We start from the raw sequence: 18,547 nt of genomic DNA, 5'->3' as shown, positions 1-18,547 counted from the left end.
TCTCCAGTCATACGGTACAACCCCTGAGTTTAGAGATTCATTAAAAATTCTTGCTAACGGGCTTGCAATTTCATGTGCCAGTTCCTTTAATATTCTTGGATGAAGATTATCTGGGCCCCCCGATTTAATCCCATTAAACTGTTCGAGTTTCGCTTCTACCTCGGATATGGTAATATCTACCTCAATATCCTCATGCTACCATTATCCCTAAGCTCCTTATTAGCCTCATTAAAGACTGAGACAAAGTATTTGAATTAGCTCATGATCACTTGAACCAATGTTGTCCCCTACAACCATTTCTTCTATGAAGGCCTCACTACTCACCGAAACCAAATCTAAAATGGCATCCCCTCTCGTCGGTTCAGCAACTACTTGATGTAGGAATCCATCAGCTATCGCATCCAGGAAAATCTGAGCCCTATTATTATTACTAGCACTTGTCCTCCAGTCTGTATCTAGGAAGTTAAAGTCTCCCATGAACATGCAGTTCCCATTAGTATTTATTTCATTAAAAACGGCTCTATCCATATACAAAAATTAGATCCCAGCGGTCTATAGCACACCCCAAGTACTATCCCAGGGGAGGCTCCCATAGTACTCTTCCCCAATGTGATTTTTGCCCAGACAGACTCTGTCTTATCCATTCCATCGCTTCTTATTTCTTTACATTCTACCTCATCATTGATACACAATGCTACTCTACCACCTTTACCTTCATTTCTGTCTTTCCCAAACAGCACATATCCTTCAATACCTGTAGTCCAGTCATGACTACTGTTCCACCATGTTTCTGTTATCCCTATAATATCTGGTTTCACTTCCTGCACCAGCAGCTCTGGTTCCTCCATTTTATTACCTAGGCTCCTCGCATTAGTGTACAAACATCTTAATTTTTGCGGTTTGGCTTCACTCACATTCTTTACCCGACTGGGCACAGACATTCTACCGCCAGTATGACCTATTACACTGGTATCCACACTGCCCTTCCTCCTTATGTCCATTCTCCTACCCACGGCTGTATCCTTTCTTACTTTGTTTTCTTCCCTCTCAATGTTAAAATCCGGCATGGAGATTACCTGGACATCTCCCAACCATCTCCCCCAAATTCCTAATTTAAAGCTCTCAATCAGTTGTGCCAGCCTCCATCCTAGAAGTCTATTTCCTTCCCTACTCAGGTGAAGTCCATCCCGAGAGAACAGTCCTCTGTCCATGAATGCCTCCCAGTGGCTATACATCCCAAAGCCCTCCTTATAGCACCACTGCCTGAGCCATCTGTTGATAGTTATAATCTTGTCACACCTTTGTTGCCCTTCTCTAGGAACAGGCAGAATCCCACTGAAGATCACCTGAGCCTCGATTTCCTTTAGCGTCTTTCCCAGCTTGTCATAGTCTCCCTTGATACGTTCCAGTGAGAATCTATCAGTATCATTTGTTCCCATATGAAGGACAATCAATGGATTCTTTCCCACTCCCTTTAGGATCCTCTTCAACCTCAGGTCCACATCCCGTATCTTAGCTCCTGGAAGACAGCACACCCTTCTGCTCTCTGGATCAGCTCTGGTTACAGGCCTGACTATTCTTCTCAGTAAGGAGTCCCTGATCATGTAGACCTGCCTTTTCCTGGTGATGGTGCGATTCTCTGGTCTTTCCCCTGTTCCTTCTGGCTGCAAGTCTTTTCCATTCCTATTCTCCCTTGTAATCCTCTTCAACCCATCCTGTATCCTCCTGGGGCTCATATTTGGTGTTGTCTCCATTGACTCTTCCCTTTTTCCTATAGGGCTAGCTGCTCTTCTCTTCTTCCTTGCCCTTCCACCTTTAGTGACCACCTGCTGTGCCCCTTTGTTTTCCAACTCTGCATACCTGTTCTTGAGCTCTATTTCTCCTTCACTAGCCCGTCTTCCTCTGCCTGGTTCTTTTAGTCACAAATAAATATTTTTTAACAAAGTAAACACTCCCCTGAAGTGTTTGCTACTCAAAACATTGTACACAAGAATCAGAAAATGAGACTAACTAGAGACTGAATATGAATGAGCATGAAAGTGGCTGGTCTATTTATGTCATCCATATGGAGTGAAATGTAATTGAACGATCCGCATTAATGGTGAACTCTAAATTACTAAAAAATAATATTTTTTAATACCAAGAAAATCTATTTATAAAATAAGGCAAATCCTTACATTGGTGACCAGACACTCATAAGTAAAGCCAAAGGGAATACATATGCATCTCTCACCAATGTGAATAAAGAGTTCACAATCTGGTCCTACATAACATTTAACTTGACAGTATCTCTTCAAAATTTTAACACTGTAATATAAATTCAGATCCATTCTAAAGACTCACTTCTTATGCAATTAAGATATATGATGCCTAGAACTGAAAATAAAGAAAGCAAGCTTTAAGGTATGCCATTCTCTAGATCATAAACTGAGTAGGTCTGGGACTCAACTTTGTCGTTTGTTCAGTACTGAAAACATTTTTGGCACATAAACACATAGTAATTAATGTGGAAAAATACTAATCTCACACTGCTTTGAAGGAAATTGCTATATAAAACTCAAAATCTAAATTTTCTTTTTAAATCTTAAAACAATTAGGTAATTATGCATTCGATCTTTGGTTAAGTTTTCCCTATTTATAATCAGTGCAAATAAAGAAGCATAGGTAAAAGTGTGATATTTTTTCCATACTGTTGAACTATTTTCAGTCACTCACCTGACATTCTGGGTCACCAAACCTGCAATTAAACTCTAGAACCTTAGGCCCATCATTGGTAAGCATTAATCCAGCATATAGCACACCTAAAATGACAAACCACATTAAAACTAGTCTAAGTGACTGTACAGGCCATTTGTTTCAAAACGGTTTATAATGAATGTTGCATTTGCAATGCTATTATTAGGGGGCTGCCAAACCATGTTCACTCTAAACCTTAATTTCAAACAAATATTTGGGGCAAAAATTCTCCAAAATATCCTGCAGAATTTTGTCCACAATTATTTGTCTGCTGTTCTTTTAATCCAATCACTTGTGGGTGCAAATAATAGAGTGAAGACATGCAGTTACCTGATATGTGCAGAGAGACAGAAATTCCATTACCTGCACTCATGAGTGATTGCCCTGTTAACATTACAGGCACAAATAATTGTGGACACAATTTTGCAGGCTACATTAGAAAATGTTGCCCTTACCATTCTTGCTCATTTGGGGCCTGATCCATCTGACTCAACAGAAAGAAGCCACTGACTTCAGTGGGCTTTGGATCAAGCCCTTGGAACCAAATCCAGCTCTCAAAGAAGTCCAAGTATTGCCATTAACTTCAGTGGGAGTTGGACTGGGCCCATAGCGGGAGAGTGGAGAAGGGAAAAGGGAGTAAGTTATGTTTGCTGTTTGAAGACAAACATCTAACAAAACAAAAGCTTCCACCTACCAATGTAAGGGACGCCCTCTTCTTTCATCCCATCAACCGCTTTCTGAAGAATAGTATCTCTGATTTTCAGTAGCAAATCTTTGGAAATCTAATAAAATATTATTAGAAATTATAGTGTCATACATGTGCTTTTTTTCTTTTTTTGCATTGCTTTTAAGAGCCATGCAGCAGTATTGCAGGTATCTTTCACACTTGAAATTCAACAAGACAAAGCTAATATCTCGTTATCTATCTAGAAAGAGCATACAGCACTACTGACACTGACTCCAATCCCACAACATTTACACACACGCTTAACTCTACACATGCGAGTAGTCCCTTTGACATAATGGAACTCATTTGCATAACGTTAAGTATGTGTGTAAATGTTTCCAGGAAGGGGAGGTCAAGACAAGTTAAGGCTGGAATGCACACAGGACATTACTGACTGAATCACTGTCAAATAAAATCAGCATAGCTATGTTATGATAAAAGGTTTACTTTTACAACGGAAAAAGAAGTCAGTTGACCAGAATATCAATCAAAAGAAAGTAAAGTATTTCCCTATGCAAATAACAGTTACTGGTCAAACAGAGAGACCAAATCATAATGAGACATATAGCAAAAGCAAATCATTCTAACTTAAATAAGAGAAAAATTGATCTTTAACCAGTTGGTACAGGTGACCAGGATTTAGCAACACCGGCACAAAATGCAATATGGCAGAAAATCCAGACTTCCACCTTCACAATTAAAATGTAATTCAGTAAGGATACACCACTCTTTAGTGCGAGACATTTAGTAAAATCAGTCCTGGTGAAACAATCCCTTGTGTCAGACTGTCATCTCCCTCTGCTAGAAGCCCTCTCTCTCCAATCCTGTTTTCCATGATAGAACAAATAATACACCCACACTTTTAATATTAAACTCCATCAAAACAGCTTCCCAATATCATATTACACCTGTGGTGCTGGGCAATAAGCTCCCATCCCTCCAGTGTTTGGGCCCTGGTCTCCATCCATTAACCGTTTGTGATCCTGGGCTGGTGGCATGGGGGCAACAGTGACACCATCAGTGAAGCACAAGCACTGTAAGGAAACATGAATAGTTACATACTCAAATGTATATGACTAAAACCAGCACCACTGGAAATGGTGAACATAAACCCAGTTTCCAGGCTTATAAAACCTGATTGTAAAAGCAACAAACTCCACCCCCCTAGTAATATAAAACACACATTAGCATTCTAAGCACTTCTCCCCCTTTGCCCCCGCAAGAAATATCAACTTGTGCTATAGAACCCTTATATACAAGTTATTCTGTAGGAACAGCAGAATGACATTGTGGAAGCACACAGATGCGAAAAGCATCTGGAATGCTCCATTGCAGAGGTTACTCCTGAGGAAGGGAAGCATTCCATAATTCTTTTTCCTTCTTCTGTGATCACAAAAAACAAACCGACTTTCAAAATTACATAGCTACCATATGCTTCCATGCTTTGTAGTGTCTTCAGAGAGCCCCCCCTCCAGTCTCTTTTGGGAATTAGGTGCTGTCACTCACTGTTTGGGCAACTGCAAATATTGCTCACTCAGGACTGCTTACAAGAACCTTTTATAATTCCATTCAGAGGCAGGCAGGGGTACCCTTATAACACTAAGCAAAAAGAGCCAAACAACAGATGTATTTCAGACTCTACAAAATTGTACTCACCCATAACGGATTATTTTTGACAACCAAGCAAAATACTATTTTTGCTTTTTCATAGACTCGTAGCCTCTAAGGTCAGAAGGGACCATCATGATCATCTAGTCAGACCTCTTGCACATTGCAGGCCACAGAACCTCACCCACCCACTCACGTAATAGACCCCTAACCTCTGGCTGAGTTACTGAAGCCCTCAAAGAACTTTCAGGTAAGTTTTCATGTTCTTGAACTGAAATCCTCTGATGTCCTTTTGGCTAATTAAGAGTATCACCTTGTACATACTTAACTTGACAGAACCACCAGTCTAAGCTCCCCTTAGTTCCAGACCAGGTCACTCTAAAGAAGACGACCATCTGATACCTGCAGTTCTGTTTTCTTCAGGCAGGGCAGGATACTGACATGGCCTCCGCTATGACTGGTCAATAAAACAGTGATGGCTATTTTTCATATATATCACATCACCCTCCAAAGCTCAAGTGTGCCTCATCTAATATAAGCCTATTTTAGCCCTGAGTGAAAAACCCAAGACCATACTTAGATTTCCTATGTTGCAGCGTTAATGCAAAGTTACCCACACCATCTTTTTAGAAACTGAGTCTGAATTCTCATTTACACTTAGGCCTGTATACACCAGTCTGCCAGCATTAAGGGACCTCAAAGTGGGTGGAACTAGAATTTATGTCCATTTCAGGCTTCTCTAGACTGCCAGAATGGTGTAAAGGGGCCTTAGTGTTAACAAAAATTCAGGCCCTGATACTGGTTACTTGTACAGTATCTTCTAAGTAACTTGGTACAGTAGGTCCCTAAAATGTTCCTTCAGTAACCCAAACTCTTAAGAGGACGAGAAGCATACTTACAGAAACCTCTTCTCCTACAAGAAGTTCTTCAACAACAACAGTTTCCCCAGCCGCTCCAAAGGTCTTATCCTGCATTAAAAATCCTCTTTATTTCTTCTGTCTCCATTTCAGGTGATTTCAAACAACCTTTGTAATCCTCCCAAACCAGCAAGGAAAAATACATCTGGAACCATCTGTTCTGTTTCCATTCTCCACATCAGACATGTTGGCAATATTGAACGCTTTCCCCCCCTCGCTTTTCATAATACAGACATGCTCTTGAAAGTTTATAAACGCAACACTAATACCACTTGGGTTATTGACTGGCAATTCCTCATACCTTTTTTGTTTTATGTTTTGAACCAATATTATTTCAGACTGGAGCAATGATTCTCAGCCTTGTAGAGCAGAAAAGCCACTTTGTTCAGCACACATTACAATGGAATGCGAGAACATCGCTCCACGGAAATGTTTGCATGCTGACCACATATTAATGCAGTGCACTGCCAAGGCAACTTTGTGGCTCTCTGAGGCCATGTCTACACTACCACTTTTGTCGGTATAACTTATGTTGCTCAGGGGTGTGAAAAAATTGACATTAGCGATTATCTTCGAAAACTCATGGAAGATGGGAAAGATGCCAGAGGACTGGAAGAGGGGAAATATAGAGCCAATCTGTAAAAAGGGGAATAAGGACAACAAAGAAGAATTATAGACCAGTCAGTTTAATGTCAGTACCCAGAAAGATAATGGAGCAAATAATCAAGAAATCAAATTTGCGAACACCTAGAAGATAATAAGATGAGAAATAACAGCCAACGTAGATTTGTCAATAACAAATCATGTCAAACCAACCTAATAGCTTTCTTTGACAGGGTAACAAGTCTGGATAGGAGGGAAGCGGTAGATGTGGTATATCTTGAATTTAGTAAGGCTTTTGATACAGTCTCGCATGACCTTCTCATAAACAAACAAGAAAAATACAACCTAGATGGAGCTACTATAAGGTGGATGCATAATTAGTTGGAAAACCACCCCCAGAGAATAGTTACCAGTTGTTCACAGTCAAGTTGGAAGGGAATATCAAGTGGGGACCCTCAGGGATCAGTCCTGGGTCCGGTTCTGTACAGTATCTTCATCAATGATTAAGATAGTGGTACTTATAAAGTTTGTGGACGATACGAAGCTGGGAAGGGTTGCAAGTGCTTTGGAGGATAGGATTAAAATTCAAAATGATCTGGACAATCTGGCAAAATGGTCTGAAGTAAACAGCATGAAATTCAATAAGGACAAATGCAAAGTACTCCACTTAGGAAGGCACAATCAATTGCACAAATTCAAAATGGGAAATGACTGCCTTGGAAGGAGTACTGCAGAAAGGGATGGAGGGGTAATAGTGGATCACAAGCTAAATATGATGCAACAGTGTAACACTGTTGCAAAAGAAGTAAACATCATTCTGGGATGTATTAGCAGGAGTGTTGTAGGCAAGACACTAGAAGTAACTCTTCTGCTCTCCTCTGCACTGATTAGGCCTCGGCTGGAGTATTGTGTCCAGTTCTGGGTGCCACACATCAGGAAAGATGTGGACAAATTAGAGAAAGTCCAGAGGAGAGCAACAAAAACGATTAAAGGTCTAGAAAACATCACCTATGAGGAAAGATGGAAAAAAATGAGTTTGTTTAATTTGGAGAAGAGCAGACAGAGGGGGGACAAGATAACAGTTTTCAAGTACATAAAAGGCTGTTGCAAGGAGGAAGGTAAAAAATTGTTCTCATTAACCACTGAGGATAGGGTAAGAAGCAATGGGCTTAAATTGGAGCAAGGGAGGTTTAGGTTGGACATTAGGAAGCACTTCCTATCTGTCAGTGTAGTTAAGCATTGGAACAAATTGCTTAGGGAGGTTGTGGAATCTTTATCATTGGAGGTTTTTTATGAACATGTTAGACAAACGCCCGTCATGAATCGTTTAAGGACTATTACTAGTCTGCCTTGTGTGCACGGGACTGAACTAGATGACCTCTCGAGGTCCCTTCCAGTCCTACACTTCTATGAGTCTATGTGCTTAGCTTTACAGGCATTCCACTGGGATTTAAGCACACATGTACAGTTAAGCATATGCTCACGTGCTTTGCTGAATCAGCACCTATAGCTGAAGCTGCATGTTCAGTTTCAAGGACCTTTTTCTTTAGTTTGCCTTAGCCAGTTTAATCATAGGAGTACTATTAGAGTAAACAGTTAGAGTCCTGCCAGTTCTGTAATATCAGGGACACAAAAAGGATGGAGAAAAAGCAAAGCCATAAGGAAGCAAGTATGAAAATGGGATCTTATTTATGCCCACAGAGATTGTGCCTGGAAAGAGAATGCTTCCCGAAGGAATAAAATATTGTATTAATTCATACACACCCAAATAGTGCGAGGACAATATGAGAAGGGATAATCTCAGACAACTGGTGGATAAGGTCCCATGGCAAGAAAATCTTGGGGGAAAAGGAGTTCAGGAGAACGGGTAGTTTCTCATGGAGACAATATTAAAGACAACTGCAAATTATCCTGATGCAAAAGGAAGGATTGGAAGAATAGTAAGAGGACAATATGGCTCCATCAGGAGCTCTTTAATGACCTGAAAAATCAAAACGGACTCCTACAAAAAGTAGAAACATGGATGAATTACCAAGGAGGAGTAAAAAAAGAACAGCACAAGCATGCAGGGACAAAAATCAGGAAGGGTAAGGCACAAAATAAGTTATACCTAGCAAGGGACAAAAAAGGGAATAAGTAAAGCTCCTTTAAATACATTCAGAGCAAGAGAAAGACAAGGAAAATGTAGGTCCTCAACTTAATGGTGAGGGAGAGCTAATAATGGATTACATCAATAAGTCTGCGATGTTTAATGCCTATTTTGCTTCAGTCTTTGCTAAAAAGATTAACGGTGACCAGATACTCAACACAACTAATATTAACAAATAGGGGAAAGCCAAAACAGGGAACAGGTTAAAGAATATTTAGGTAAGTTACATGTATTCAAGTCATCAGGGCCTGATGAAATTCATCCTAGGGTTATTTAAGGAACTAGCTGAAGCAATATTGGAACTCTTATCAATTATCTTTGGGAACTCATGGAGGATAGGTGAGGTCCCAGAAGACTGGAGAAGGGTATACCTAGTACCCATATTTAAAAAGGAGGACAAAGAGGACCCAGGAAAATATAGACCAGGCAGATACCTGAAAAAAAATATTAAACAATTACCTGGAAAAAATTATTAAACCAATCAATTTGTAAGCACCTAGAGAATAACAGTGTTATAAGGAACAGCCAGCACAGATTTGGGAAGAACAAATCATACCAAACCAACTTAATATCTTTCTTTGACAGGGTTAATGGATAGGGGAGAAACAGTAGACATGACAGATCTTGATTTTAGTGAAGGTTTTGACACAGTCCTACATGACACTCTCATAAGCAAGCCAGGGAAATGTGGTCTAGATTAAATTACTATTTGGTGGGTCCACAACTGGTTGAAAGACCATACTCAAAAGAGTAGTTATCAATGGTTCAAAAGAGTAGTTATCAATGGTTTGCTGGGATGGTGCATTTAGTGGAATCCTGCAGGGGTCAGTCCTGGATCTGGTACTATTCAATATTTTCATTAATGACTTGGATAATGGAGTGGAGAGTATGCTTATAAAATTTGCAGATGACATCAAACTGGGGGGGTGGGGGTTTACAAACACTTCAGAGGACAGGATTAGAATTCAAAGTGACCCTGACAAATTGATGAATTGGCCTGAATTCAGCAAGATGTAATTCAATAAAGACAAGTGCAAAGTAATACACTTAGGAAGTAAAAATCAACAGTACAGAATGAGGAACTGGCTAGGTGGTAGTACTGCTGAAAAGGATCTGGAGGTTAGAGTGGATCACACTGAATATGAGTCAACAATGTGATGCAGTAGCAAAAAAGACATATATTCTGGGGCGTATTAACAGCAGTGTTGAATTTAAGACACAGGAGGTAATTGTCCCTCACTACTTGGCACTGGTGAGGCCTCAGCTAGAGTACTGTGTCCGGTACAGGATGCCACACTGTAGGAAAGATGTGGATAAGTTGGAAAGAATCTGGAGAAGAGCAACAAAAATTATAAAAGGTTTAGAAAAGCTGACCTATTGGGAAAGATTAAAAAACTGGGCATATTTAGTCTTGAGAAAAGAAGACTGAGGAGGAGGGACCTGATAACAGTTTGAAAATTGTTAAGAGCTGTTATGAAGAGGACTGTGATCAACTGTTCTCTACGTCTGCTGAAGGTAGAATGAGATTTAGGTTAGATATTAGTAAAATCTTTCTAAGTGTAAGGACAGTTAAGCATGGAAATAGGGTACCAAGGGAGGTTGTGGAATCCCCATCACTGGTGGCTTCTAAGAACAGGTTGGACAAACACCTATCAGGGATGGTCTAGTTTTATTTTGTCCTGCCTTGGCCTAGGGGGGCTGGACTTGCTGACTTTTCAAAGTCCTTTCTAGCCCCAAATTTCTATGAATCTATAAGTTGTGTTAGGCTAATGTATGTACCATGTAAATCACACAAAAATGCCTGTGACATTTTGCTATCGTTACTAACAAACATAAAAATCTCATGCAAAATGAGTATTTACATAACATTGCAACTCACCTGCATGATTTCATGCACAGCTTTGCAGGCTCCCTCTTTGTTAGTAGCCACAATTACTCCTTTGCCAGCGGCCAGACCACTAGCTTTTACAACCAGGGCAGGGAAGTCCGCGCTTTAAAAAAAAAAAAAAAAAAAAAGAGAGAATGACTGAGGGATTCCATAATAACCTGTCAGCCTCTGATGCATTTTCAAGTCCAAGCCTCCTACCTTCATAGATTTGGAAGGTTGAAAATAAGAGTTCATATGTTCATGATATCACAGTAGCCATTTAACTTTGATTGAATAAAACACATAATCAAGTGTCTTCCCCTGCCAACCCACTTCACTACACTATTTCTGGTTGCCATTTCTTTCCACTGTTGTCTGACACTACTTTTCTGACAGGGAAAATAAGTATATTTTATTTCTGTTAGCACTGCAGACCAATACTGTTACTGAGCGAGCGGGTCTGACTTCTGACTAATGCAGTCGTGGGCAACCTGCAGCTCGTCAGCGTAATCCGCTGGCGGGCTGCGAGACAGTTTGTTTACATCGACCGTCTGCAGGCATGGCTGCCCACAGCTCCCAGTGGCCAGAGTTCGCCGTTCCCAGTCACTGGGAGCTGCAGACAGCCATGCCTGCGGACGGTCGATGTAAACAAACTGTCTCGCTGCCCACCAGCAGATTACCCTGACAGGCCACAGGTTATCCACCACTGGAGTAGTGGATCATCAACAGGATTGTTAACGAAGCTTCAGTTGCAAAATTTGCATTACTAGTAATACAGCATGAACTGGAAAGAACCCATTATGATTTTCAGATCCCAATCCGGATTTGCATGGTTGGCAAGAACCCCCCCCCCCCCCTCCAATCTTTTCCCTTGTAATCTGAGCACAGTTGAACTGCCATTAAAGAGAAATAAATGTAGAACTCATATTGATGCCATTTTTGCAGGGTTACTTTTAGAGTGTCTTTTAAATATATGGACATTGTGCCACTACTGAAAAGAATAACTGATTGATTAGTGGGTTGCCAACTTTAGGTGCTAAACATATTGTAAACACATTACTGTAATGATAATAAAAAAAGATTAACTATGAAAGGTTGTTTACCTGGTAATAAAGCTACAAGCTTCTTTCGGATTGGTGAATGCTTTCCATCTTGCAGTAGGGATCCCATGCCGGTCCAGAAAGGCTTTAGAAAAACTCTTACTGGACTCTAGCTGAGCTGCCTTTGCTGTAGGACCAAAACATCTTACCCCAGCTCCTGTCAAGTCATCAACAATGCCTAGCAATAAAGATATTTAAGAGTTATTATAACTACAGTACTGAGCTGGTTTATAAGATTTACAAGTTAATAAAGTTGTTGCTTTGTATTACCACTTTGACATATTAGTTAGGAACAGCTACAAACAGTGTGTCATGTATAGGATACATCATGGGGATTGTGGCCATTTTACCCCATGGATCTCAAGGGCAGTGTTTGCCGTAACTAGCAGGGGATGATCTGGGCTTTGGGACTCCTGGGTCAGAATTTGTTGTTGCAGCATGTAACTGCAATAACACCACTTTAACAGGTACAACTCCTTTCCCCCTTTATTAGAGCCCGAAAACTCCATGGTAATAACTGGGGGAGAATAATCGCATGAGGTGGCAATTTTTGATGATGTGAGAGAATCAAACTGAAAACTTATAAATTCTGTAGATAAGTCTCTATGTGCTGACTTCCAAATCAGTCAGTCATTTTCAGAAACATTACATTTAAAAAGTTAGTTAAGGTTGCTAAGTGACAACACTGACACGTCATTTACAAACCCCAAGCACTTAAAAGAAAAGATCTGAATAGTTAAGGACACCATAAATTTTAAAACTACTCGCATAAGAACCTTCAGAAATGTGCATTTCATCAGAATACAACCACCTGGAACTCCAGGGAACAATGGGCCTATACCTGTTCTCAGTAAACACATTCGGAGACTTGCTATTGACTTCAATGGGAAGAGAAGAAGGCCTAATATTCCATTAACCTAGGGGACCCTGAAAGTCCCGTCCCCCCCCGATACGAAACTGGCCCTCAAACAAAAACAAAACAATATAAAACCAAAAAATACACTGAGAATATTTCTTCAGCACAGATTATAATAATCAGCAGATTCTGGTTTCTATTCCTGACTGCCTGCATGACTTTGGGCAAGTCAATTAGAGCCTGATTTGCAGAGATACTGTGCCCACCCACAAATCCTATTAACTTCAACAAACATTGCAAGTATTCAGCACCTCTAAAAATTAGACCTTTAATCACGCTGTGCCTCAGTGCCATATCTGCAAAATTCAAATATTAATACCTCCCTACATCACAATATAAATCAGGTAAAGTTTACAAGGTGCTCAGATACTATAGTGCCACAGAAAGCCTCTAAATAAGTAAATAAATAAACAAAAACAACTATCCCCAGCAGTGGTAATTTTTTCCAGCACATCTGATGCAATAAATTAAAACCCATAATTCCATGAACAGTTATATGGCAATAAGTGGGTGGAACTTTAATAACAATTTATTTTAAATTTACCAGCAGCAAGAGGAACTTCTGGGCCAATCACCACAAGTTTGATCTCATTGTCTTTGCAGAACTGGATAAGAGCGGCATGATTACTGATTGAGATGGCTGTCAAAAGATGCAAGAGAAATTTAAACAGAGTATAATGATGAACAGAAGATTTACATATAAAATAAAAGAGAAAGCTTCCAAGAGACTAAATATCAAATTGTGTGATGAAAGCTCTGCAAAGAGGCAATATTATCCCACGACTTTTATCCAGAATAAATAAATCCAACGTCAACAGTGGGCTGAGTCACCTGAACTCACACAGTTCTGAGCTTGGTTGGCCATTTGCAACACGAGTGACAGCAGTCTGAAGCTACTCTCGCCATTTGAGAAAAAGAGAGCAAAAGCATACATCCTCCTTAGTCCTGGAATATTTTGCTTTAAGCTTTTTTCTCTTTTCATGATGTAGTGTTGCTAATGAGGATGCTATACTGCATGTTCACAGGACGGGAAATATACTGAGAAAGGTGAGAGTTTTGCGGTATTTTAGGTTGCCACAAAAACCAAATTAAATCCACAGGATTATATCCTGATTGTTTAAACCCTTGAGATTAGCAATACTGCCACTGGCAAATAAAAGCATCATGTCAGATTGCAGCATCCCCTCTGTGTGCACACCCCAGCTCCAGGTGAGATTCTCTCTTGTACCCAGCTTCTACTAAATGCAGCCAAGTAAGGGGTGCTCTGTCAGAGCGACCTGACTATGGGTTTCTGATTCTCGTCCCAGCACTGGCACAGGTTAGAATAGCTTGGGGAAAAAAATCAAGACATTATACTAGTCCCTGTATTGTCTTCCTGCAGGACTCAGCTAAAAACAGACATTATGACATACAAAACATTAGCAGAGGATCCACAGCATGTGCGAATGTCCCACCAAGAAAGAACAATGAATGGGTCATTTTGTTCACGTATTATTCCAAAATGCACCTGTTTACTGTGCAACATAATTTTCGTGAGGGTGTAAGCTGAAAGGGAATATTTTTGTATTCTTTCTGAAACCATTAATTTGGCATAGGACTATTGTATTCTATGCTGAAGAAAGGAACAGAGGCCAGAGTTTTCAAACCTGGGTGCCTAAAGTTTGACTCCTAACTCCATATTCAGGCACCAAAATAAAAAAGTCATTAGAAGTGTTGTACACCCAGAAATCCCAGTGAAGTCAGTGGGTGCTCATCATGTTTGCGAAACAAAGCACTTTTATTCAGGTGCCTAAATATGGAGTCAGCAGTCTCACTTCAGACACCCAGGTTTGAAAGTTTTGGCCACTACGACAAGTTTGGGAAAACTAGTATTAGATTATTTATTTATTTATTTTTTAAAAAAGATCTGATATCCTTTTGTATCTCAATGACTTGCAAAATAAGTTACCCATAAAGCCACTTTTTTAAGAGACAGGTGTTGTTTAACTGCGATAGGACTATAAACCTTTTGTGAAAGAGAAATTTTTTTTTAAAATGTTCATTATTTCCTTTGAAAAAATCACGAGACATGGGATTTCAGTGCTAATTAAAGGGCATCTTGTGCATCCTGCTGTACATCGCTGCCAAAGAGAGGGAAGGATAGACTTCCAGGAGCAAAACTTGATTAGACTGAAGTCAGTGGCAACACTCCCATTGACATACATGGGAAAAGGATTAAATCCCCATGCTTTGGAACATAATAAGGCTCACATGCCTCTGTGTAATTATTTCTTATTTTCTCACATATGCTGAAATCTAGACTGAGTTCCTGGCCCAAGCAGCAAGTCTTGGCTCTACAGAGATGCAAGGGGAGTGGGGGGAAGTGGGATGAAGCCTTCCCCCCCCAGGCCACAGAATATTAATTCACCCCTCCTTACAAATCTAGGTTATGCCCCTTGAATGCCTGAAGGGGCTTGGATTTAACCCTTAACACCCTTAACACACATTCGTTGCGGCTCCAGTCCAGCAAAGTACTTAAACGGCTTTTGAGGGGACTACTCAAGTAGCTAAAATGATGTTCATGATTTGTTGGATTGGGGCCAGACTCTCCAGTATGTAGATAAATGCATCTTTTTTTACTGGGAAAGTGACAGAAAAGTGTAGTAATTCTTCTAACAGTATTCTTTAAATGACATATCTAATTTAATCATCTGGACCTCATGCAAACTGACTAACTCGATTTAACACAGGGACAAACCTCTTTGTTTAACATTGTGGATGCAGAGGGATCATATGATTTCCATGGGAATGCTCATTCCCTTCCCCTCACCCTCAAAAACAAGCAACAGATTTGTTCTGTTTGGCTGATGACACTGCAAATGGAAAAATAAGATAGAGAAAAATAAATATGGCATTTCTTTGGTTGAACCCTGAGGTGGAAGTTACAGAGCAGTGGTTTTCAACCTGTGGTCCGCAGACCTCGGGGCGGCCGCAAACTATGTGTAAGGGATCCACAAAAGGTTGTCGTTACCATAGAACAGTGGTTTTCAACCTGGGGTCTGCAGACTATGTCTAAGATTTCCAAAGGGGTCCACACCTCCATTCAAATTTTTTAGAGGTCCGCAAATGAAAAAAAGGTTGAAAGGCCCTGATCAGAGCATTTATTTTACATTCAGAATGTGTGAAATCCATCATGGCTCATGTTTCCACAGAAGGTGGTAAGACATACAAAAGCCGATTTTAGTCGCATGCTATACAAGGATAATATACCGCATGTATGTGTATATAATGCACATCTACTGCATTAACCTTCATTTTATGTGTAATAACATATTTTAAAGTATACAGTTAATAATATATTAGTTGAAATATATGGAAACATAAGCCAGTCATTAAAATATTCTCTGCAGCTTAATATTCTTACTAATGGAGTAAGTAATTCTGGCTCCCTCTCCTGGACTGAGTAATTATTCCTGCTCGCCCACTGAATCATTGTGTGACTTTAGGAAAGTCACTTAAGCCAACATTTTCAAAAGCCACCACCAATTTTGGATGCTCAACTTTAACTTAGGTCTGACTTTTATAATTGATGACTACCAACAATTCCAATTGAAGCCAATTGACGCTGTAGGTACTTTAAAACCTCTGAAAAAGGTACCTAGAATTGACCTAACCTCATTATGTCCTGACATGAAAAACATGGATAAGAACATTTTCTTACCTACAGCATTCACCCTTAAAAACTTGCTAATTCTCTCAGATAATTAAATAAGCAATATCTCAATACACACCTAACATTCCTTGTGGGCACAAGCGTGACCCAGATTACACACCTGTGCAGGGGAAATAAGGAAGCATAAGGGGAATAAGGCAGCACCAGAGTGGGATACCTGTGTCATAGGCAGGCTAGGAAGGATTTGATTTTTAATTGGAAAAATGTCGATTTTACTGTATACACACACATGACAAAATACTTCCATCATCATAACAGAAATTACCAGATAGGCGAAGTAAGAAAAATGCTGCATGAGAACTTACTGGAGTTGGATTTAAGGTGATTTACTTTATACATTTTGACGTGATGTTGACAATGTGTGCTTAACGGTTATGAAGCTTTAACGTTTCGAATCTCTGCTGTCATTAAATAACGATTATCTGACCCTACCCCATGGTTTTCTGTAACTGTGAAAATCAATACTTAAAAAAAATGCTTAAAAATAAACATTGATATTATCGGTCAAAATTATGAGTAGGCTTGGCAGGATTCAGGCATTTGTTTTATAGACAGCAGCCTCTGCAGGGCCTCTTGCTACACAAGAGGGTGGGTAGTGTCTTGACTCCACCTCCCCAAAGCAGCACCAGCACAGCTGAGCTGGTGCAGAGGGGGAAATAATCTGCACAAGATAAATTACAGTCTGAGTAAAGCTTTTTTAATTACTTCTCACCCTATCCAAACATCACCTTTATAAGCATTCAGGGTCTGAAACATAAGAACTCCTATAATACTAACAGATAGAACCCTAAATTTATCAATGAACCACTTTAGGCTCAACTACTGGTACTATACATTTAAAAAAAAAACAATACTATTTTAGGTTCTCTCTTTCGTTTATTACCTGAATTTGAAATTTTTCCATTATTGGCTGTTCCTGCATTTCCCGGAGCGACTAGCACTTGTTTTATATGTGGTGACTGTGCTAATTTCCAGGCCAGGGCATGCTCTCTGCCTCCACCACCAATCACAAGCACTTGATCAGCCATCAGTCTGTGCAAAACAACCAAAGCAATAATATTCAGGTTAGGAAAGCAACAACATCACTGCGTGCACTCATCAGCTAACACCTTTAGTCTGCAGAGCAGCAGAGGAACTCACTGCAAAGGCAGATGCCTTTTCTGCCTGTTTCACATGATTGTTGTCCTGCAGGTTTGTGTATAAATGTGGTGATCAAGAAAGCAAGGTAATGATAGCACTGGCTCAACCAAGCACAGCACAAATGCCACAGAGTTCTGCCAATGCACATCAACATGAACCTCCTATACTATTCCTGGTTCTCTCCTTACCAGACTACCTACTGTACCAAAATTACGCAGTAGTTTTATGACATGGATAAATGTTCACTAGTGACCCGGCTGTGATTAATCACAGGACATTTTATACTTGCAACCTAAATAGGTTTCTGAAGAATGTGAAAATATCAAAGGTAAAGTCCCTTTGGACTAGTGAAGAATTATTTGCTAATCTGTCTAGTGGTGTTGCTAAACTAAATGGGAGAGCTCAAGACTTCTCACAAGTGATGTCTGAGAATCTTCTTAATACCTTATATGAAAATGAAAGGGTCAGAATGATGAAACAGGGAAATGTCTTCCAACCTCTATCTTCTTCAGGACAGAGCAACCGTATTCCAAACAAAACTTTACAGACAAACACATGAAGAGCAGCATGTCCTGATAAAACAAAAAGCAGCCTGACCCTGCAAGGAGCTAATCTGGGGTCTGTTCCAACGTTCCCCAAAAAATCAGTGGAAACACTCCCAGTGATTCATTGAGAGTTAGCTGGGGGAACCCCCGAATGAACTAAGACTAACCAAGCCCACCTGTGCCACAATTGTTTTTCTGCATATAAAAGCCAGGGCCAGTGTTAGGGGACAGCAAACAGGGCAGTTGCCTGCGGCCCCACGCAACCACATTGCTCAGGCTTCTGCTTCAACCCCGAGTGATGGGGTTCAGGGCCCTGGGCTTCAGACCCATGTGGTGGGGCTTCAGCTTTCTGCCATGGGCCCCAGTGAGTCTAATGCTGGCCCTGTTTGGTGGCCTCCCTGAAGCCTGCTCGCAGCCCCAGGACCCCTGGTTGAGAACTTCTGATCTATAATATTCACAGCAGACCAGTCTATCAGTTAGAACTTGAAGAAGCCATCCAGTAAAGGACAATTCGTCTAAGCAGAATG

At 40.3% G+C, this 18,547-nt stretch overlaps 1 protein-coding gene across 1 annotated transcript in view; it reads right to left on the bottom strand.

The window, feature by feature from the left end:
• Window positions 1-18,547, bottom strand: part of LOC141997948 (trifunctional purine biosynthetic protein adenosine-3) — a 61,035-nt gene that overhangs the window by 38,399 nt on the left and 4,089 nt on the right. The window contains exons 2-9 of the mRNA XM_074970524.1: window positions 17,219-17,367; window positions 13,168-13,263; window positions 11,711-11,885; window positions 10,620-10,731; window positions 5,971-6,039; window positions 4,372-4,497; window positions 3,431-3,518; window positions 2,716-2,801 (exon numbers count right to left, since the gene is read on the bottom strand). Coding sequence (XP_074826625.1) covers window positions 2,716-2,801; window positions 3,431-3,518; window positions 4,372-4,497; window positions 5,971-6,039; window positions 10,620-10,731; window positions 11,711-11,885; window positions 13,168-13,263; window positions 17,219-17,363 — 897 coding nt within the window. The 5' untranslated portion in view covers window positions 17,364-17,367. The remainder of the gene's footprint in view (window positions 1-2,715; window positions 2,802-3,430; window positions 3,519-4,371; window positions 4,498-5,970; window positions 6,040-10,619; window positions 10,732-11,710; window positions 11,886-13,167; window positions 13,264-17,218; window positions 17,368-18,547) is intronic.

This window comes from Natator depressus, chromosome 1 (genome assembly GCF_965152275.1).
Source record: "Natator depressus isolate rNatDep1 chromosome 1, rNatDep2.hap1, whole genome shotgun sequence".
Classification (NCBI taxonomy): Eukaryota; Metazoa; Chordata; order Testudines; family Cheloniidae; genus Natator; species Natator depressus.
Note: the sequence above shows the minus strand (reverse complement) of the source record. Positions and strands in the feature narration are given on the sequence as shown.